General features: G+C 49.3%; 2 protein-coding genes across 2 annotated transcripts; one reads left to right on the plus strand and one right to left on the minus strand.

Moving 5' to 3' along the window:
* The first annotated feature begins 205 nt into the window (after nucleotides 1-205).
* On the plus strand, nucleotides 206-5,842 carry LOC105914183. The gene is made up of 2 exons (XM_012845191.1): nucleotides 206-342; nucleotides 5,311-5,842. The coding sequence occupies exons 1-2, from the start codon at nucleotides 206-208 to the stop codon at nucleotides 5,840-5,842; spliced, it is 669 nt and encodes a 222-aa protein (XP_012700645.1).
* Nucleotides 5,843-16,937: 11,095 nt separating this feature from the next.
* Nucleotides 16,938-22,689, minus strand: LOC101761092 (mediator of RNA polymerase II transcription subunit 6). The gene is made up of 5 exons (XM_004964809.4): nucleotides 22,259-22,689; nucleotides 21,997-22,171; nucleotides 21,723-21,792; nucleotides 17,796-17,905; nucleotides 16,938-17,544 (listed from the first exon to the last, which is right to left on the minus strand). The coding sequence occupies exons 1-5, from the start codon at nucleotides 22,507-22,509 to the stop codon at nucleotides 17,386-17,388; spliced, it is 765 nt and encodes a 254-aa protein (XP_004964866.1). The 5' UTR covers nucleotides 22,510-22,689; the 3' UTR covers nucleotides 16,938-17,385.
* Nucleotides 22,690-22,993: the final 304 nt, after the last annotated feature.

Here is a 22,993-nt window from a genome sequence, read left to right on the forward strand (position 1 = left end):
CAGGGCGGTCGTCGGTGCGGTCGGGGTGTTTGTCTGCGTGGTCGGAGCGCTCGTCGGGACGGTCGGGGCGCTTGCTCGACCAGTCGGAGTGCGTGCTGGTGCGGTCAGGGGGCTCGCCCTACCAGTCGAAGCACTCGCGAGTGAAGGAGAGAGCAGCGTCCTACCCGTAGATGGAGCGGGGTACACGTTCGGTCCACGTACCAAGATGGCGGGGTCGTCATTAGTGAGTTCCTGCAAAATAACGGGTGAGGGCTACGGCTGCTCGACATCTGAGGATGGGGCGACCGAGGTGGGAGCAAGAGCATCGAAGGGGCTGGACATGAGGAAGTCGAGCTGCGACGGGTGAGTAGGGTGGGAGTAGAAGGGGAAAACGGACTCGTCGAAGACAACATGGCGAGAGATGATGACTCGACGAGTGGACAAGTTAACGCAATGGTACCCCTTGTGAGAGGAGGGATAACCGAGGAAGAAACAGGCTGTGGAACATGGAGCAAGCTTGTGGCATGCCATGGCTGAGAGGTTAGGGTAACAAAGACAACTGAATACACGTAAGTGAGATTACTCGGGAGGCTGGAAATAGAGGAGGTGGCAGGGAATGTCATTCTGAATGGCATGTAATGACCTAGATTAACTCAGCTGAGTTTATTCTTAAGACAAGTCCCTAATCTGGTTGACTCAGCCTTACTTGAGTCATACCGGTTAAGTCTGGTTTTTAGCCCGACCTAGCGCCTTGGGACCGATTTATCTTTGGAAAGTTGAGCCGAACATCCAGAAACCTCTTTATAGAAGTTGGAGAATGAAGTTCGTACACAACTTTGTTAATTGGACCTTGATCTAATTCGCCTTTGAAGATTCCTGAATCTGCAGCTCAAATTAGCCCCGACCCCTGAAACCCAGCAAACCGCCATTTTTTCTCTAAGTCCCGAAACCCGTGTTCCTCTGAACTTTGGAGCCCTGGATCTCCGCATCCACTGCGTTTTTGGACTCGGTCCAATTACAAGAGTTGGGCCTTGGCTTGGGTACTCCAACTCTTGTTAAAGGAGTCAAAGTGGTGCAGTTCGGAAATTGGGAGATCAAGAGGCTGGAAGATGGGCCCGGCAAGGAATCTCGCGGATCCATCGGACAAAGAGCACCAGAGAGCGCGTGCGCCCTATTTGAGAGCGCCACCACCGCATGGCGTGACCGCACTGACGAGCGCCGCCTTGCCCAGTCGCCGGCCGCAACAAGAGAAATCAGCACGCCTCTTTCCCAATCGCGTGCAGAAGCGCCCTGCAGACCCCTCCGTCCCGTCTCATCTCGCCCGAGACCTCGCCGACCACGCCAGGCGCCCTACCACCACTGCGACCGAAGATTGGCCGTTGTTGTGCTACTACCGCCTCGCCTCCCGCGCGCATCGCCTCACTCGGATCTCGGCCACGCGCCCCCACGCCTTCCGGCCCTCCAGTCACACCTCAGTCGCGCTGCCCACGTGGCGCTACGCGATGATACCACCTTCGCCAACCACCGTGCGGGCAGTGACAACTCCTTTTCCCCCGCCTCGCCAGTTGTGTGCCGCGGCAAAGCTGCTAGTCCGCGCATGCTCGCGTCGCATCGCTCGCCCTGTTATCTCGCCTGCAGCGCCCTCACCTGGAAGGCACCTCTCTCCCTCCTGTCCGCCGATACCGAGTCACCGCAACCAATCCGGCTCTTGACGCGATCAGGCACGTGCTCGACCTCGCCAATCCTTCCGCCTGGCAAAACCACGCTTGCCTAGCGCTGTCTTCCTTGCCCAATGCCGTAAGATCCTATCCCCGGAGCTCCGCTTCGCCGGTCAATGGAGACGCTGACCAATCGCCGCCGAGGCAGAGCACTCTTTCTCTCTTGATCTTATCCTCGCGCCACTTGAGCTCTTTCACTTCCGCGCAACTATAAAAAGGGTACCAAAGCCTCTGACCGAAGTTTCCTTCGCCACCATCGCCTTGCCACATTGCTTGCGTTTTCTTCTCCATCGCACTCGCCGCCGCACACTCCTCTGCTTCACGCGCAAGTGCTGCCGCCTGAGCTCTCTGTGGAGCTCCCCTTCCGCTCAACACCCTGCCAGCCGCTTCGCCTTCTTCCGCGCAGCGCTAGAGCTTGCTTGTTGTTCGCAAGAAGCACCGCCACCGCCAAAGCTTAACGCCTTTCGTCGTTCTGCCTGAGCTTGCTTCTTTCCGACCCCAAGACTTTGTCAGTAGGACCAAAGGTGAGCTGCCGACCCCTATCCGTCTCGCCTGACCCCTGTCCGTCTCGCTCGACCCCTATCCATTTCACCTGACCCTATCTGTTTCGCCCGACCCCTGTCCGCCTCACCCGAGGGCCCGGCTGTATCCTTTTCTTGTGACCAAGGGTATCGGTGTAAAATTTCGGGGACTTCTCTGTGTTAAGTCTAAGGACCCGGTACAGTTATTCCTTAGGTCTAAGGGTCAGATCGTAAGCTTTTCCCGATCTGACTCTTTTATCTTGTTCTAAATCAACAGAAGCTTGGGAAATTCATCTTAAATCGAGGAAAAATTAGAAAAGTGTGAAATCACTTGGGTTGGAATCCTCTTTCTGAGTAGCGTCCAATAAAATGGGTTTCACACCTTTCCTGTAGTTTTGCTACAGTTTCTAGGCTAAATCTTGCAAGTGTTGTTGAAATAACCGTCTAAATGTTTTAACCCCTGCATTTGCATTCCGTGTAGAGCTAAACCTCGCTGACGACACGTACGAGCTGCACCCAGTGCTAGAAGATGGAGTTGTAGCCGAGCTGCCGCCTGCAGGAGCTGAAGCCGAGAGCGCCGAAGACCAGTTCGCTTCCACCTCGCTTAAAGGCAAGCCCCGGAGCATAACCCAGTCTTTCTAAACTTGCGCATGCCTTCATTTGTATGTATGTGCATTTACGTTCCAGGAGTTATTTGGAACCATAGATGCATGACTTAGATCCCTTTTGATCTGAACACTAGTATGATAGGCCGAGTAGTTGCAATGCTTAAATAGGACTCGGTAAAAGTCGAGTGATTCCCTGTCACTCGCGAGTTGTAGGAGTTGCTTGCTCTCCTTTTTGTCACAACTATAAGGACGATGGACAGGGCAGGGCTCTGTGAACTATTTTGGTGGTTGGTGGATTGCCCCGCCTGTCTACATGAAATTGGTTTAAGGTCGGAAAGTGTTGGTGTTCGTGATCAAGTGTTTGAAAGTACTAATCTCATACCTAGTATGGGATGGGGAAGCCTAGTACCTGATTGAACTAGGGCGTGGCTTATACCCCTGCTGTCCCTAGAACAAGGTTTCCATGGTGTATCATGAGGGTGCAAGTGCGGTCACAGTACGACAAGAGGCCGAGACTGTGGAGCATTGCATGCCAAGGGAAGTTTGGACTTGACGCGCGCCTGGGAATTGATAGGGACGGCTGACAAATGAAGCGACCTTCGTGGTGCGCGGATGTTGTGAGATTAGGTTCATCATGCATGGTTAAGAAATTCGAATCGATTTGTCTGCCTCTCACAGTTTGGGACTGCTTGATCGCTATATTACACTGAGTAAAGAATGGAACTTGATGGTGATGTTAACCTGGATGCTTGTCATAAATTGCTTGGAAACTTTTGCTTATTTAGTATAGCTGCTAACTTAGTTTGGCAAAATTAACCTATAACTGGAAGCTAAAATATTGAAAGTAAGGACCTGTTGTAGTCGCTTTTGGCAAAACAAACCCCTCAGCCAAAAAGCCTTGCATGTCTAGGAGTTGGTGGAGTAGTTCCCACCAGTCGGTTAAGTCTTGTTGAGCATAGTTGCTCAGCCTTGCTTCTGGCATATCTTTCAGGTGGTGTTGAAACTCCTAAGTTTACTGCTGTTGGCACTTGGCCTCCCCAGCTCCCGCCTGGGTGGACGGTCGAGTGGGATCCCTCCTCGGACGGTGAGGATAGGGATAAGTGATGTCATGATCGGTCTCATCAGTGACATCCGACCCCGGTGCTAGCTTACGCTGGTTTATCTTTTCCACTGTTTATGAACTCTGTAAAACTTTGATTTCGAACCAGTGTTGTAATAAATTGATTTTCTTGTTTAAGTTGGATGATCTGTTGTATTTCTCTGGAACCACTCACCTTCGTGTGAGCTCTGCTTTTCTCGATCCTGATTAGTGGTTTTATCGGATGAAATCTAACGGACTGCCGAATTAACTTGATTAAAGCATAAGAGCACATGTCAAGTGATTTAATTGTGCTTTAGCTAAGTTAATTAGGGCGGTTCCGCCACATGGTAGAGCAGGGGCGCCGGTTCATGAGATAGGTGGCAGTGGCGAGCGCCTTGGCCCAGTATGGGGTGACCATGGAGGCGTGAATGAGCATGGTGCGAGTCACGTTATTGAGGGTGTGTAGGACACGCTCGGCTTTCCCATTTTAGGGAGAAGTATAGGGACACGAGAGGCGCAAGTGGATACCCCGAGAAGTCAAAAAAGATGTGAGAGTCTTATTGACAAACTCGGTCCTATTGTTAGCTTGGATGCTTTGAATGGGAAGACTAAACTGCATGTGAGCATAGGCGTAGAAGTTAGTGATGTGTGAGGTGACTTCAAACTTGTGAACTAGAGGAAACGTCCAACAAAAATGCGAGAAGTCGTCCAAAATGACTAGGTAGTAGCGATAATCAGAGACGCTACTAACGGGAGAAGTCCAAACATCACAGTGAACTAACTCAAAAGGAGCAGAGCTATGAGAGCTAGAATGTGAGAAATGTAACCGCACATATTTCCTAATTGACATGAATGACATAGAGTGTGACTATCTTTATTACAGGCAATAGATGAAGTCTTTCTAAGTGTAGCGACAGTGGCAGGACCAGGATGACCAAGACGGAGATGCCATAAATTGGAGGAGATGGCGAGGCTGGCGTGGGGCGCTGCAAAGCTGGATGCTAAAGTACTTGGTGTATTTATCCTTTCCTTGTACACTTGATTATTCGTTGCACTCCAAGCCATATTGGCCATATATATAGTGGTCACCCCACCTCATTAGGTGTGTGGTGTTTCCCATCTACTTCTCTACAGACACATGGGACCAGCTCGCTAGAGCATTCACCCAGAACTATCAGGCTAGTCACGCCTGACCCAAAAACACGGAAGACCTCGGCCAACTCCGCCATCAGAAGAACGAAACTCTCCGCGGGTATGTCAACCGCTTCTTCAGCAACCGCAGCAGGCTGGCTAGCATTGAAGACCGCGATGTCATCTGGTACTTCTGCACTAGCCTCAAGAACCGTTCGATGTTCCGCACCATGTTCTAGGCTGATCCCAAGACGGTCGGACACATGATGTAGATCGTCAACCTTCAACTTTGAGCGGCTCCGCTCCTACGAAGACCCATTCTACGACATAGTACTCGGCAAAAGATCCTATCCTATCAGGAGAGTCGTCCTGCCGGTCACGTTCGGCACCCCCGACAACTACCGCACTGAGCACCTTACCTTTGAGGTTGCCAACTTCAAGACCTCCTACCATGCCATCATTGGCAGGCCAATGCTGGCGAGGTTCATGGTGATTCCCAACCATACTTACCTCGTCCTCAAGATGTTGGCTCCAAACGGCGTCATCTCCATCTTCGGCAATGTTGAAATGTCCTACAAGTGCGACACGGAAGCGGTGCAGCTCGCCGAGACCCTGGAGTACTCGGCCAACACCACCATGATGCTCGCCGAGTCCAAGAAGGTGGACCAAAGTCATCTGACGATCCTAGAGGTGGACCCAATGTCCATGGCGCTACAGCCTGACTTGCAAGTTAAGAAGATCAGCCTTGGCCTGGAAGATCCCTCCAAGACGGCTCTCATCAGGGCTGGCCTCACCCCCAAATAGGAAGACGTGCTCACTAGCTTGCTCCAGGACAACTCGGACAAATTCGCATGGAAACCATCCAATATGCCCGATGTCCCGCGGGAGCTGGCTGAGCACTCCTTGGAGCTAAGCAAGGCATCAAGGCCAATCAAGCAAAATCTTTGCCATTTCGCTCAAGATCGCAATGAGGCCATTAGGGTAGAAATAAATAAGCTCTTAGTTACTGGTTTCATCCATGAATGTAAGCATCCCGACTGGTTAGCAAATCCAATCCTTGTAAATAAATTTGGTGAATGGAGAATGTGTATCTACTACACCGATCTCAACAGGCACTGCCCTAAAGACCCCTTCCCTCTTCCTCGCATCGACCAAGTCGTGGACTCCATGGCCGACTGCACGCTGCTGTGCTTCCTTGATTGCTACTCGAGCTATCACCAGATCGCCCTCAACCCCGCCGACCAAGATAGGACTGTGTTCATAACACCCTACGGCATCTACTACTAAAATACCATGACCTTTGGATTAAAAATCGTTGGCGCCACCTACCAGAAGGCAATCCAGGGTTGCCTTAAGAAACAACTCAGCAAAAACGTAGAGGCCTACACTGATGATGTAGTTGCCAAGACTAAAGACGAAGAGAACTTCATCGCTGACCTTGCCCAAACCTTCGACAGCCTCCGGGCCTATCGATGGAAACTCAACTCGGGAAAATGTGTCTTCGGTGTCCCATCTGGAAAGCTCCTAGGCTTCATGGTCAGCAAATGCAGCATCAAAGCCAACCCTGTCAAAGTGGACACCATCAGAAACATGGCACAGCCGGCCAACAAAAAGGACGTCATGAAGCTCACAGGCATGATGGCGGCCCTTAGCCGTTTCATCAACAAGCTCGGTGAAAAGGGACTCCCCTTCTTCGAGCTACTCAAGAAGGCGGACAAGTTCGAGTGGGATGATGAGACCCGCAAGGCCCTTGAAGAACTCAAAACATTACTCTCCACCCCTCCCATCCTGATGGCCCCGATCGACCAAGAAACACTGCAGCTATACATCTCCATGACAACACACGTTGTGAGCACGGTGCTAGTTGTAGAACGCGAGGAACCCGGCCACACCCACATGGTGCAAAGGCTAGTATATTATGTTAGTGAGGTCCTAAGCAACTCGAAGATCCACTACACGTAGGTCCAAAAATTCATCTACGCAATCCTGATCACCTCCCGTAAACTGCGTCACTACTTCCAAGCGCACAAGATCCAAGTGGTTCCCTCCTACCCGATCGGCGAAATCCTGCACAACAGGGATGTCCATGACCGAGTCGTCAAATGGTCTGTGGAACTCGAGGAATTCGACATTGACTTCTGCCCACATCATGCGATCAAGTCCCAGATCCTGGCCGACTTCATTTCTGAGTGGACTGAGATTCAAGAGCCACCCTCCCTGGAGAGGCCGGAGCACTGGACAATGTACATCGACAGCACCCTCAACCTGAAAGGGGCCAGCGCTGGGGTTATCTTCATATCCCCAAAAGGCGAGTAGCTCAAGTACGTTCTCCAGATACATTATAAGGTCACCAACAATGGCGCCGAGTACAAGGCCCACATACACGGGCTCCGCATTGCTGCCTCGCTCGGCATTAAGCACATCCTTGCGTTTGGCGACTCCAAGGTTGTCATCGAGCAAGTCAACAAGTCTTGGGAATGCACCAAGGAAACCATGGATGCCTACTATTCCAAGGTCCACAAACTCGAGGCTCACTTCGACGGCCTCGAGTTCCATTACGTCCCCAAGGAACACAACATCGCCACCGACATCCAATCCAAGCTCAGCTCAAAATGCACCTAAGTCCCGATCGGCGTGTTCATCCAGGACCTGCGAAAACCCTCCATCAAGATCCTAGACTCGGACCAAGCTGATAGCAACGCCCAGCCTCAGGGCAACCCAGTGTCCGCCGATATCCTAATGATCGAGGCGGAGGAAGACTGGCGCGCACCTTTCATCGCATTCATCACCGACAACATGTCCCTAGAGGACAAAGCTGAGCACGAAAAGCTTGCACGATGCAGCACCAACTACGTTGTGATCGGTAAGGAGTTGTACAGGAAGGCTGCATATACCGGCATTCTGATGAAGTGCATCCTCCGCAACAAAGGCATCAAACTCCTCCACGAAATCCATTCGGGTTCATGCGGGAACCATGCCGCTTCGGGCAATATGGTTAGGAAAGTGTTCCACTCTGGCTTTTACTGGCCAACTGCTATCACTGACGCAAAAGGGCTCGTCTAGAGGTGTAAAGGGTGCCAATTTTTATCCAAGCAGCAGCACCTCCCAGCGTAGGCCCTACGTACCATCCCGCCATCTTGGCCCTTCGTATGCTGGGAGCTGGTATGGTCAGCCCTTTCAAGACTGCTTTGGGTGGCTATACCCATATCTTTGTGGCCGTTGATAAATTCACCAAGTGGATCAAAGTCAAGGCTGTCATCAGCATAGAGTCAGCCAAAGCCGCTCAATTTGTCAAAGAGCTCACGCACCGCTTTGGCGTCCCCAATAGGATCATCACCAACCTAGGCAAACAATTCACATAATACGAGTTCTAGGATTTTTGCCAGGACAACCTCATCGATGTATACTATACCTCAGTAGGTCACCCACGATGCAACGGCCAGGTCGAACGTGAGAATGGGATGGTCCTCCAATCCCTCAAGTCTCGCATCTTTGATGAGGCATCTAAGTACGCCACCAAATGGCTCCGCGAGCTACCCCATGTTGTTTGGGATTTGCGTACCCAAAAGAGTCAGGCCACCAACTACACCCCATTCTTCCTCGTCTATGGCTTAGAGGCCGTACTACCAATAGATGTAGCCTTTGGTGCCTCGCGGATTTAATACTACAAGAAAGGGGAAGCAGAAAAGAGTCGGTAGGTTGACATCGATAGCCAAGAAGAACACCATGTGGCGGCTCTCATCCAGCACGTGCGGCATGAATAGTAGATTTGATGCTACCATGATAGGAATGTCTTGGGACGCTCATTCAGTGTCGGCGACCTGGTGCTCCGCCAGATCCAGTCCACCAAAGACATGCACAAGCTGTCGGCCCCTGGGAGGGCCCCTTTATCGTCAAAGAGGTCATTCAACCAGGTACATACCGACTGCAGTGGGCGGATGGCTAAGTCATCCCCAACCCATAGAACATCCAACACCTACGATGCTTCTACCCTTATGATATAAAAGCTATGTACTCTTTCAACTTTCTCATATTGAATAAATAAAACCCTAGAGGTTCTTTGCGTACCTTCTACCTTCTCGCTTTCTTATCCGAGCTCTTAATTATGCTCGAGGGCTATCTGACTTGTTCAACAGACCACACTCTCGCCTTTACACTCGGGGGCTTCCTCCGCTATGCGCCGACCTTCGGGTCCCAACTTTTCTCCTACCCCTCTCAAGGTTGTACGACTAACTCATGTGGACAGCGTCCTACCATACGAAACCTAGACAATCTTGCGTTCGCCCCCTCTACAAGCTCAAGATCTGCGCTCAGCAAAGTGCTGGCCATGCAAGGCTTGGCGCTTAGCAGCTACAGGCCTAGGCCACATGGTGTCTTGTCAAATATACCAAGGGAAGGAAGGAGTTTTTCCTTTACATAAGTTAATCAACAAGTTTTCTTGCCCCACGGCATAGATTGATACATTTTACAATTTTTAATTACAGGTCCAGTTCCTTAACTACGTCCTCCATGGCTTGTTGGTATTGCTCAGCCAGCTCTAGGAGGTTATCATGATCAAAGTCCTTAGCAACACCCGTTCCGACGCACTCCATGGCCAGCCGGGGGAAGTGCATCTCCAGAAGCGCCATGACATTCTTGGCACACTCCACGGCGGTCTCCTTCATGAAGGCCTTCAGCCGACTTAGCGCACTCTTCAGGTGGTCCAGTAGCGGCGTTGGCTCATCAAGGTTGGCCTCAGGCTGGATCATGTCCATCACATAGCTCGCGGCCAACCTCAAGTCCTCCAGCTCCACCTACAGCCTTGCCATTAGCACCTGATCATGCTGAAGACTATGCATCGCCGCAATCAAGCACCGGTCCATATCCTTGCGCAAGTCGGTCTCATAGGCAAGGTTTTGTGACATGGCATACTCACGGTGCATGGCAATATCATGATCTAACTAGAGTCAGGCTTTAGCTGCTTCGCACTTTCTGAGGTCTCTCTTAAGGCTCTCTTCTTTCTTCTGGGCATATGCAAAGCAATGAGATTCAAGAACAAACACTAGTTGCATCTAGAGGATCTGGACTCACAACAAGCATCGAAGCTGTTACCATTTAGCATGGCGTCGAGGTCGCTCTGGATGCCATTGGTTATCTATTTTTGGTCTGCAATCTCCTGATCTTTTTGTTGGATCTGCTCTGCGGCGTCCTCCTTGGCCTTCCTGAGCTCGGCCTATAGGCGGTCGGCCTTGAGACGATACTCCTCGGGCGGTGGATGGCGTCCGCCCTCTTGTGCACATGCTCGGCCATGTTTTGGTCAACAATGATCCCAACTAATTAGAGAAGGAAACCAGAAATGATGATTAACATAAAATCAGGTCGCCTAACTTACGCATAACAGCTCCGCGACCTTGCCGGAAGCCTGCTTCAGCTCGGCAAGGTCTCTCTTGTCGTTGGCAGCCTCTTGCGCTAGAACCATCCCGGAGAAGTCCAACATGGAGGGATCATATTTTTCGTGGGCATTGACGTTGGCCTCATGGCCCACCACCCCAGCATCAACCGGTGCTTCCCTAGGGTCTTCCTCCATCTGGACCTCGATGTTGGCATCCATGTCACTGGGTGCGGCAACTGCAGCATCTTCAGCAATGTCTTGGCGAAGGGGCGCTTGCTACTTGGGCCTCTCAGGCTCTGTCACTAGGCCACTTTCACTACCAGCCTGAGTAGCAGATGCTGATGCAGCTCCCTGGGGTGCATCAGATGTCCGACCCTCTGCCTGGATCTCGACGCCAGCATCCTGCGGGTTCGACTCGTCCTCCATCACCGCCTTCCTGCTTGGATGGTGGGACACAGAGATAAAGTGACGTAGCATACAGACAAACTTTCAACAACAAACAATGTCATGAATATACTTACATCATGCTCTTCTTCACTCGAAACTTTGGGCGGAGAGGCGGTTGCCGTGGCAGGGTCAGCTCCTTCTGCTTTCCCCCGTGGAGCTTGGCCTTCTTCTTTTTCGCGGCGAGGCTGGGCGAGTCGGATTCTTCGCTCACCACCCCAGATGAGGCCTCAGCCGCGGAGGCAGATGCCACAGCGGGGGCCTTGGTCTTTGCAGCTGCGTTCTTCTTTTGCTTCTTCTTCTCCGCCTTCGGTGCCTTGGACTCCGTCACCTTTCGCATGGCTTGGCGTGTCTGCGGACCAGTAGGAGCAGCGCTCCTTGCCTCTGTCCCGCTACCTTGGACTGGCACGTCCTCGTCGGAGCCATCGAAGGAGGAGTCTGACTCCCAATCAAGGGCAGCAGGCGGTTGGTTGGCCTTGGCGGATGGACGCAGCTTGGGCTACTGTTGCTCAGTGATTCTGAGGAGCAGTGCCAGATAGAAGAATTTGCACTCGCGGCTCTGGTCAATCAACGGGATCAGGTCGGGTAAGCGCAACACAAACTAAACTAGGAATGTCAACAACCGAAACAAGAATTTACCGGATCGGTTGGCCTCCTAAGGGAGTACACCTTTGGGCATCGCTTGTTTTTTATGACCCCGCAAAAGAACTCAGCTATCCGGCCAGCGACCTCTTCCCGGATAACCTTCCGTTGTGCCTATCGAGTCGGATCCAATGGCCCCGAGTACTCATACACCGGGTAGACCCTGTCCTTGATCATCTGCGTTAGCCTCTAGCAAAAGTTGATGCTCACAGCCCTGGCTATGAGCCCACGACCTTTTAGGTCGGCAATCTCCTTCAGTAGCTGCTTCACTTGGACCATTTTTGTGGAGGTCGGCTGGTTCGACCACTCCGGCATTATCATGGATGCATACCCGAGGCAGGGCGGCAGCTTGGGCTTCTGATTGGCGACAAGGAACCATTCCTTGTGCCACCCCTTGTTCGAGTTCTTGAGCTTCAAATCAAAATACTCCAGGACCCTTTTTGGTCGCAGTGAAAATCCACACCCACCGATGACCCTCGGCCCCTTCCCCTTTGTCGCCACAATCTTGAATTGGTACAGATACTGCTAGAGATCCAAATGGGAAGGGGGATTCTTAGGAAAGCTTCACAGAAATGGATAAGGACGGTGATATCCAAGATAGAGTTAGGGTTCAGATGTACCAACTAATCTTGTAGTAATTGAGCAGCCCGTGGAAGAAATCCCTCGCAGGAATCTCAAATCCACACTTGAAGAAGGCTGCGAAGACAACAGCCTCAGTCTTGTCCTCAGTTGGGAATTCGTAGCCCGTTGTGGCCTTCCAGTCAAGGAGGGATTTGGGCCCGAGCAAGCCCTAGTTGACGAGGGCTTGGATCTTTTCCTACGTCATCACGGACTTCACCCAGTACGTGGATGGATCTGGTGCCTGCTCCGATACCATCTCTTCAGTTTCTATCCCCTGGGATATAGATCTGATGAAGGTGGACCTCTTGGTTCGCATACGGCGGCGTGGCAACAACGGATTTGGGTTGCGGCGGAGGAGGTGAGCGAGTCGATTTGGGAGAACGACGGCACAACCTAGGGTACGCAAGCGCGGAAATGATGGAATCTGCGGACGTCGGTCTTTGAGAGTGAGAGAGTGGAAATGAAAATGGAAACTGCGCCTCTTCGGCTTTCAAAGGCATCGACGGTGTAAACCTAGCGACGGAATCCGCGGTCACCTATTAAGGCTCAAGCGATGCACGAAATCCGCGGGTTTCCCGTTAAGTCTCACGGCGTGCCTCTGCAGTTATGCCAGTCCTCGCTCTCGGGGGCTGGGCGCCTATTTCAAGTCAGCGTGCCTCCGTGGCTCCGTCAGTCCTCACGCTCAGGGGCTGGGTGCCTGTTTCGGGTCGGTGTGCCTCCGTGGCTCTGCCAGTCCTTGCGCTCGGGGGCTGGGCGCCTACTTCGCTAGGCGGCTCCGCTAGTCCTCGCGCTCAGGGGTTGGGTGCCTACTTCAGGTCGGCATGCCTTCGTGGCTCCGTCAATCCTCACGCTCGAGGGCTAGGCACCTATTTCAGATCGGTGTGCCTAGATGGCTCCACCAGTCCTCACGCTCGGGGGCTGGGCGCTATATTTGGATTGCTTTTACAACAAAAACAATACATCAGATTCTTGACCATTGGACCGATTACTTTAATCGCTTCAATGCTCAGGGGCTACTCCATATGGAGTGCATCTTGTGACGCCCTCCATGTGTTTCCCTTCGATCTACAGGATGCCGGACATCTGAGAGCTCGGCAGTCGCATAACCATACACATTTGGTCATATGCCTGTGGAAGCTTCAATTTTTCTTTCTTTTTTAAGCACTGCGCAGCCTCTCCATCACTATGACGATACCACAACTTCAGCTGAGTACATTACAAGCTTCGTTGAGCATCCATCAGGCTCCTGTTCGACTCCACATTGCTCTCGAGGGCTTGAGGGATAAGGGTACCCATGGGTCCTCATTGATCAGAATACTGGTTGGCCCTGACAGGTGGGCCCACCCAACCATGCCGTGGGGGCTAAGGCATGAAGATACGTGAAGCACAAGCTTAGAGGCCGGGCGAACGGATTCTGCCCAGATATTACGGGATACTTATTGTAGTCAGACTCAGATTGTTTTCCATGTAACAACCGACTAGGATTAGATCCTATCCAATTATAACCTTAGGTCATCAGCCTATACAAGGCGGCCAGGGATGCCCCCTGAGGGTACATCAACTCTTCGCATTCCATACTAGTAATACATCACCAGAACACATGCCGTAGGATATTACTCTCCGGAGGTCCAAACCTGTCTAAATCTTGCGATCTCCCCCGCCTACAAATCTACCACCTGGGTAACCTCCTGGTGGACTGCCGGTCACTAAATCCGACGCCTAACAAAAACTAAAAGGATATGTGAACGCACATTTGTTGCTCCCTAAGCACTAATAATCTCACAACGTCCAAACGATCAATGGAGTGGTTATGTAGCCCCACCCAAAAACTAGTTGATCCGTTGATGCACCATGATTACGAAATTTATTCTCATCCGATGTCCTGGTGTTAACAAAATGATATTCAGTAGGACATCGAGTGAGTACAACTTAACTAGATGTTGGACTAGTCATGCCAACTCAGCTCCATGTCCGTTGATCCTGAATATCGGGTGAGTTCTGAGGTCTTCGTGTCTCTTTAATTTTGTCTAACTAAAAAGCTTCTACGGTTGATTTCTCCTATGTCAAGCATCCGGTGAACTTAGTTCCCATCATTAGAACATCTTATGACTTGTCTCTCACTAAACTTTTGCATCTTCAAGCTCTCATGTTAATTCCTCTAGTGTGAAGCATCTGGTACGGTGTACATTTTGTACGCATCGGGGTATAAGTTGAAACTTCCAGTGTCTGCAGTGCAACGATGACTAGCTAGTCCGACGGCCTCTTTGGCACGGCTCATCGAGCGGTTTTTGATGAAGCCATGCCAAATGGTGCAAACTAAAATGGTTCCAGCCGTGAAGCTGGGGAGAAACACCTGGGCAGCTTGCCCTGCGGGGGAGAAGCCAAAAATTGTGGCTTTCCTCAGCTCGTCCTCTTCTCCTGAGGTCATTTCCCACAACTGCACCTCGTGGCACCTCGTGGGCGTACCGGAGGCAGCGGTGGCAGACAAGGCAAGTGAGCACCAGAAGTGGCAGTGGCAGGCGGGGCAAGCGAGCGCCAAGCGGAGGCTGGGCTTGGGCGAGCATGGGGTGGAGCCCGCGGCGTGCGGTGCAGGCGAGTAGGCGAGCATGAGGGCAGAGCCTGCTTGATGATAGGCATTGTGAGCAGAGGGAGGCGAGCGGGTGCGCGTGAGCCAGCGTTGGCGGCACGGGTGGAGGGAGGTGGCCTGAGGAGTGGATAAGGAAGAAAGGGGTGGCTGGGAAAGTGGAAAAAGGAGGAAGAAAAGAAGGAAGAAAAAAAGGAAGGGTAAGGGAGGAGAAAAAAGAAGAAAAATAAAGAGGAAGAAAAAGAAAAAATAAATTGAAATAAAAAGAAAAAACATAAGGGTATTGTGGTCATTTTATATCTTTTATCTATTTAAAGCACCAGGTGAAGCCGTTTTACGAATGTTTTTCCAACTAGACAAGCTGGAACCAAAAAAAGCTACTTTTCCAGATAAATTAGAGCCAGAGTTATTTTGGTAGGAGCGAGAGCCGTACTAAATGGGGCCTGATCAATCTTTCTATCACAAACTTTGATAGCTTCTCCTTTCTTTCTTTTTTAGTATTGGGTCTTCCTATGATCCTTTAATTTCTTCAAACATGTTATTTTGAGGTGTTTTCTCGGTCAAGTATCTTTGCATCCATATATATTACACCCTCCATCCCAAATTGTAGGTCGTTTTGACTTTTTTATGTGTATAGTTTTTGCTATACACTTAGATGTAGTGTATGTCTAGATGCATAATAATATCTATGAACCTAGAAAAACTAAAACGACCCACAATTTGAAACGGAAGGAGTAGAAGACATGCTATCCTCCACTTATTATCATTTATCACAAAAATATCTGCGGTGCGTGTCAGTGTGTATGTGTATGTTAGCATTTACGGCCTGCGAGGATCAACGCTAGGCGAACGCGGATAGATGGTTCAAGTGTACTTAATTGGTTAGGATTAGACATGATTATTAGGGTCTTAATTGGTTATGATAGACATAAATCCTCTTGGCAGGGTTTCGACTCCTAAAACGGGGAGGAGCTGGAGGAGCTTTTTTTACTCCAGCTTCTCAATACAAAATGGCTCCGGCTCCTCTAGTGCTTCAGATGTGAAGCTGTTTTTGACCAAACTGTTTGGTAGGACTCCAGCTGGAGCTGTAGGAGAAGTCAGAGCTAAGCCTTGCCAAAAGGGCTCATAGTGGTCGGTAGGTATCAGGTCTAGATCTAATGTAATGGCTGCGAAACTTTTTTCCATCACTTAAAATATGGACAAAACCTTCTATCTGCTTTAAAGTTATTCACTGTTGCTAGCATTGTGGACCTAACGTACTGCAATGTATCGTGCAATGGCTAAGAGCATCTCCAAGAATCCTCAAAATATAATCAAAAAGGAAACTCCTGCTCCAGCGGTTACCCAAACTAGTACCCAATTTTTACGCACGCCCAATCCCAGCGGCAAACGGAGCCAAATTTCCACCCCTGGCTCGCGCTCCCAATCCGCAAAGCCGATTCCCGCAACGCGAACCGACAGCCGCGATTTTTTTTCTTCCTCCGCGTGATTTCTCCTGCTACGCGCTTCTCCGCTCTTCACAGCCGACGCTGCATCTCCATAGTCCTGCAGGCGGCAGGCGGGCATCGTGCGCCCCCTGCATCTTCTCGGCAGGTGTTGATCCCGGCGGTATTTTTTCCCCTTTTGTTTCAGGAATCAGGAGGCCAGGACGTGGTGAATGGTGGTCAATAGGCGGCGGCACGACTATGGAGCCGCAGTCGCGGCGTTCTTGGATCGAGGAAGATGGGAGTGGCACTGTTTGTTCGTTAAATCTTGACGTGAAAAAAAAACAATAGATGGCCCACCCAATGGATGAGGTGGCATGAATTTAAATCTGTTTTGGAAGTAATTGTGGGAACTGTTGGAGAGTAGTGAGTTTTTTCCTCCCAATATTTTTGGCAAGTTTAAAAACCAGTTTTTATCTTTTGGGCACTCTCGGAGATGCTCTAATAAAGTTAAACCTGTCCTTGATCTCAGTCGGATCTGGAGATGTCAGATAAAACAAAAGCCAAAACAGACTGCTCTGCCATGAGCATGCATGCATGAGCCTACTCGTACGGTCGTATCTCCAGTGACCGGGGGTAGGTTTGGTCATCCTAGCAGCCATTTTCTTTCTTTTTTCTTTTTTAAGCAGCCATTCTAACCATTCTACACTGGTACTTGTATCTGTGCGGGCAGGTATAGTACAACACTGTATTCTAAAAGAAAAAATATCAGGATGGCATCAACAAAAAGATCATACAAGGGATCAAATACAAAGCAGGTACAACCTCCAATCAGGATTGAACTCTTAACAAAAGCAAGTACAAAATTCGGGAGTCAAATAACTTACTGTAACAACGTCATGACAGCAGCAGAAAATGGAAGTCGCAGATGGTCACCGGCTATCAGGTCATATGACTTTTAAGTCTACAATCACTAATGCATGAATCCCCCAGTCTTGCACACTTGTCAAACCGAAAAACTATAGCCACTTCATGAAGTCAAAAATATCTCAGTGGAAACAAGTCAACAACAATAGCAGATAACACCGGATCAAATGCCATTGCCTAATCTACAGCCTAACCCATGGAAATATCATGCCAGGTGGTTAGTTCTGTCTTTTGGCCTTAAATAAAACCATCATGACTGAATCCAAAGTCCACATCTGCGACTTAAAAACATACAGGTAGTTCTTGAGTCAGCTGTATTTAAGCTACAAATCTCTCATTGGAATCTTGGTCTTTTTGCAGGGCCTTGATCAATGATAGGGTCAAGTTGAGGCGGTGCCTCTGATGCCAGCACATCATCTGGTGCTTTCTCTTGTTCTGCTGATGGCGGGACATAGCCCTCAGGATAAGGTGGAGGGGGAGGGGCAGCACCAATCTGCAAAGAAAATGTGTCAGAATTTTTAAAATATAATTAACCAACAAGGGAAGAGATGTAGCAGGTTGACAGGATCAACAGTAATCTCAGAAGTTAGCCACGGAGGAATCTCTACACTGCATTTACTCTTTTGTCTAACTAGTGTTATCATCTATATTAAGTGACCGTATAATAGAAGGCATTTCCTCCCTGAGCCACAATCCCACATAACATGCGAAGTTATTAACCACAGAAAATAGAAACCATATTACCTTCCGTTTCAAGGATGAGAGGATATGATCAATTCGTTTAAGTTCCTTCAGGTCGATTGCTTCCTTTTGTGTCTTTGATTCAGAGGCTGCTGCATCAGACTCAGTTTCCACTGCAATGTACAAAAACAGACATTCCTAGTAACACTTCTCTTTCAAAGTGAAGCTAGATGTGCTTCATGAATTACTCAGCAACTATTTTATGCATATGATCTTTAATGCAACTATCACTATCGAGCACGGCCAATGGGTCAAGTTAAAATGAAGTTTTGCATCAAATCTTAAGTTGCCCTTACTATTTTGTTTCTGTTCTCAGCTCCAATAGCCAAGCCAAGAGGAACTGAAAAAAGAAGGCCAAGCCAAGCACTAATTTGGCAAATAGATCAAGTTACCAATTCATTTGCAGACTCTACTGCCAAAAATTGCAAAAGCCTGAATCAAACTATCAAAATACTCTTCTTCAGAATGGGGAAAGAAATACAAGAACTAATTTATCCACCTGGCCCTCAAATGAAATGCTTATGCCATGAATCATACAAGGACAACAACAAAACCTTCTGCCCAAGCAAGTTAGGGCAGGTACTGCCGTGATCCATGCGCTGCTAATTTATGCATAAGTTGCTGCTGGTTCGTAAGCACACCTCCAAAAGCCAAGAATGGAACTATAGCCGTGTAACACCCCGGGTGTTAATATTACGATTAGAGAACTTCATTAGTGCATAATGAGCATCATGTCATTGCAACAGTTTAAACTCCGATAAATTGACATTTATTGTTCAAATGCAACTCTGTGAAGAAACTTCAGTTTTTGCAATATAATTGTGGCTCCTTTAAATACTTGATGAATTTAAATTTATTCATTTTATTTAAATACTTGATGCAAAATGATGAATTTACAGAATTTTTGCTTAATTTTTTTGGGTGATGTGTGCTAAGTGAAGTTTCAATTTCAACTGTTTTCCTTTTCAAATTCTGTGCCAACCTATTGAGCTCTGCAGTGGTTTCAAGCTTCTTTGTGTTCTTTGTGTTTTTATCTTTACAATGGATATTTTTTTTGGGGGGATTTTTGGTCAGTAGTAACTTGCTCTTTTCAAGGAGGAAAGATCTTTTCGAAAAAATGACGTGGGCCCACTCGTCACTCCTCCTTTCTCCCTCCTCCCATCCCTCTGTTTTCCCTGTCGCGGGTGACAGAGCGGGGCTCCCCGCGATGCCGCCACACGCCGACGACCGCGCGTGCACGACCCCCTCGCAGTCAACCCGCAGGACGACTAATCGTACCATGCCCATGCCACGGACATCCCGCGCCGTACCGCGCCATGCCGCGAACGTTCGCGCCAGCGCCGCCTCGCCCGTGCTCACCACTGCTCGCTCATCCCCACCATCCTTGGCCACTGCTCGGCCCTGCACAGACGCCAACACTGTGGCCTTATCTCCTCCCTTGACCGCCCGGCCTCCTCTCCCCTCCCTTTTTCTTTCTTCTTCCTCCGGCTGGACAAAGCAGAAACAGAGAAGAATCGAGCAAGCAGTCACCGCTCGCCAGCCAAATCCTTGAGCTCCCCTCCACCAATTCCAAATCACGGCCTCCCACAACTGCTAAACCTTCCCGGCTACCTCCTCCACCACTCCTTGCCCGGCACCAGGACCCCAATCTCCAGGGATTAGAGCTCCCGTGCCGCCATTGCCACCGACCAAAACTCCACTCGTCACCACCCACCTCACCACCCCGACCTTCCTTTTGCAACCAACAACCAAAATAGACTCTTGGTGAGCCCCTGTTCGTGACGCGCTCTCTATTTCTTGGAGTTAGGCTAGTTGCCACGCTCGATTTCGCGCTCGCCGCCGGAGTGTCGCCGCCGCTCATTGGGGGTAGCCTTAGAGCTAGGGTTTCAGGTAAAGGAGTGGGCAAGAGGGTGCGACCAGATGAAGAAGAGGTCACGGGGTAGTCACAAGGGCGGGGGAAACCACCACCGGCGGCCGTGCGTGCGCACGGCGCCTAAGAAAGAAGGAGAGAAGGGTGGTGTTGTGAGGAAATAGAAAGTCCAGGAGGTTATGAGTGAAAGTTCTGGGTTTAAGCGCTAGTGGGAAATCTTCAAGGGGCCTAGGCGCTAGATCCAGGGGTTGGTTTGTAAAGGGAAGGGTAGATCTGCGGGTAAAATTTGGTTCCAAGGGTGTAATTGTAAAACTATTTCTACCGTTTGCCATCCGCAGCTCAACGGGGCATGCATATGCCGTGTGTATAGGTCCACCTTGCAAGGTTATAAATCGAATCGATTCGCCGCCGCTCTCGGTTAAGAGAACCTTGATCACCGTGTCACATCGTAGTAAGAAGTGGAATGGAAGGAAATGTGAAATGATGTTGATGTTGTTAACTACTCAATTGTTTCTCCACACTGAATAGTTTTGAAAATGTTGCTCACTTAGAATGGTCAGCTCAACTTTAATTTGGATGCTAAAACTTAAAAGGATCCACTCTTAGTTGCTTTTTGGCAAAACAAATCCCTCAACCAAAAGCCTTTCATACTAGGAGTCGGCTAAGTATATACCATAGTTGGATAAGTCTTGCTGAGTATTAGTATACTCAGCCTTGCTTTGTTGTTTACTTTCAGGTCTTAGTGAAGAAATGATAGAGTTGGTTCCCGGTCAACTTTGGGATGGTTGTCCTTTACCTGAAGGGTGGTCGGTTGAGTGGTCTCCGGCCTCGCCTTGAGGTTGTCACGTGTTGGATGACATGTTGGCGGGCTACTCATGTCGTCATGTATCTCTATTCGCGCTTTATCATTTAGACTTCTGCTGTATTTTATTTAAGAACTCTGGCTTGTAATCTTTTATGAATTCCGAACTCGATTTGTAAATCAATTAAGAACTCTATGTTTGTAACCTGAAATACCATGTTGTATCATCTGCGCTCACCTTCGTGTGAGACTTGTTGCATGCTGGTTCGATCGAGATATTCAGTGGTTAAATTGGGCTTGACCCGACAGACTGTTGGATTACACCATTTTAAATGTGTGTGACCGGATTAACTATTAAAATGATGGTTAGCGCACTTGAGCCGGTTTAATTTGGGTGGTTCCGCCACAAGCCGCACCTGATACAATGTTCACAAATCACAACCAGTAGACACGCTCACTGTGCTGTGCCCAGGAATCCCATCCAGTGATAGCAAGAATTTCAGAATCTAAAGTTGTTAGGTTTAAAGAGTTAAAGTTCTTTTGACAAATCAAACATAGAAACTAATATTATTAGAAGGTTATCAACCAACAAAATCACAAGAAATGAAAACAAACACACTGACTCAGTAACATGAAACTGACAGGCAACGTATTTTTTGTTTTTCGTTGGAAACCAGATTGTAAAACACTGGTGCATACAGATGAGCAAAGCTTGCAGATTCAGCCAATTTGTGCATCTGTGACTAATTTAACGCTTATGTTCTTAGAGAAATCACAGATTTCAGGGATTTAAATTTGTAGGTGCTGTCATATAACAGGGGAGGGTTGAGAATGACAATTCTTTTATAAGCAGGACAACTGGTTTTGCAACTTTAGTGAGCTATTATATAAATCGGAATATCAGATGCTTTAGAGACAGAATCACATGTTCCTATTCAGAAAGTTTAACAGTTGTTTCCACATGATGAATCCATCACAGGTTTTTCTGTGAGTAACAGTGGTGGTAAATGTTTGATTCAGTAGGTAATTATAGCAACCATAAAGAATTATATCAGTTGGTTGTCCCATGGGAGTATCTTGCTAGCAATACAACAAAAATTTGGCCAAAGATTTACCCCCAATGCCATTTTAAGACATCAAGTTCTTTAACCAGGAATCATATACCGTCATGGGGATAAGACACTTTTACCATCGATCATGTGAGAGACAGGTAAAAAGAAAAATAATGTAAATAACAGGTAAGGCGCAAGGATCATACCATTCCTAATCTTCTCCAACTTCGAGCATGCCACAGTAAAGGCTTTCGATATATGATGCATAGCCCTACTCTGCAATGTTACATGAGCAGTTCAAGTAAAACTCATAAGGGCTAAAAACACACAATCCCATTGGTACAACCCACTGAAAATGTCCACAGGATGAAAGGCTCAACTAACAGAAAGTTTTTACAGCACATTTCATAGCATTGATAGTCAGGAAAATGCAGAACCTACAATCCCCTTGCACCATAGGAAAAGGAGGAGAGGATATACTATGCGTGAGGCGAAGACGTTGCAGAGCTGTGGCGCCTGGTAGATGGAGCCGTCAAGGATGTAGTAGGCGAGCATGGCGCTTGATTTCTCGGGGCTCTCCCGCTTCTGCTTCCGGATCACGAACAGGTGCGGCTCCATCACATCGCTCAGCACGTACTCTATCCCGGTCATCTTCCTGCGACCACCACACCGCACGGATCGGATACCAAACCAAAAATTCTGACGAATTGGTGGGAGATGGGGAACCGAGCTAGGATCATACGTGAGTTGGGACATGTCGAGGGGGTGGATTTGTCGCGAGCGGAGGGACTCGTTGTTGCAGGTGATGTCGTAGAAGGGGGAGAGCGCGAAGTAGTCGAAGACGAGGTTGCGGTCGAGCGGGTAGCTGTTGAGCCACAGCTGGTCGCGGAAGCAGATCCCCGTCATGTCCGTGCCCGGCGGGGGCGGGAGCGCGCCCGCGCCGTCGGCCCCCGGAGGCGGCTGCCCCGGCGGGGGCAGCGGCGTCGCCGACATCGCTCTGCTCGGGTCCTCTGTGTATCCCTAGTAAGCGCCCTCAGAACACCGAGCCGAACGGATTGCGACTTGCTAGTTGCTAGGATTCAGGAGGTGGCGGGGCCCATGAGGCGAGGGCCGGCGGCGACCGGCGAGACGGGAGGGAAGTCTCTAGTCTGTACCCTGTAGCGCTTCAGAAGCAGAGCGCTTGCGCCGAACGTGAGATTAACACGGACTAGCACGAGTGCTGCAAAATGAGCTAACTTTTAAAACCTAAAACTGTTTTTTGACATCTCTCACAACTCTTTATCAGATCAGATACTGATATTATAGACCCCTCTATTACAAACTAAAAAGTTCAATAGGTGGATTTATCTTTCTAGCTAAAATCTAAGATTTCTACAATTGGCACTACATGTTTTTTAAAGTTAGGGATCGGGCATCTTACGGTTAGTTTCACTTGTCCACCGGAATTTAAATCGAGCATAGCTTAATCGATCGGATT

Source organism: Setaria italica, chromosome IV (genome assembly GCF_000263155.2).
Source record: "Setaria italica strain Yugu1 chromosome IV, Setaria_italica_v2.0, whole genome shotgun sequence".
Classification (NCBI taxonomy): Eukaryota; Viridiplantae; Streptophyta; class Magnoliopsida; order Poales; family Poaceae; genus Setaria; species Setaria italica.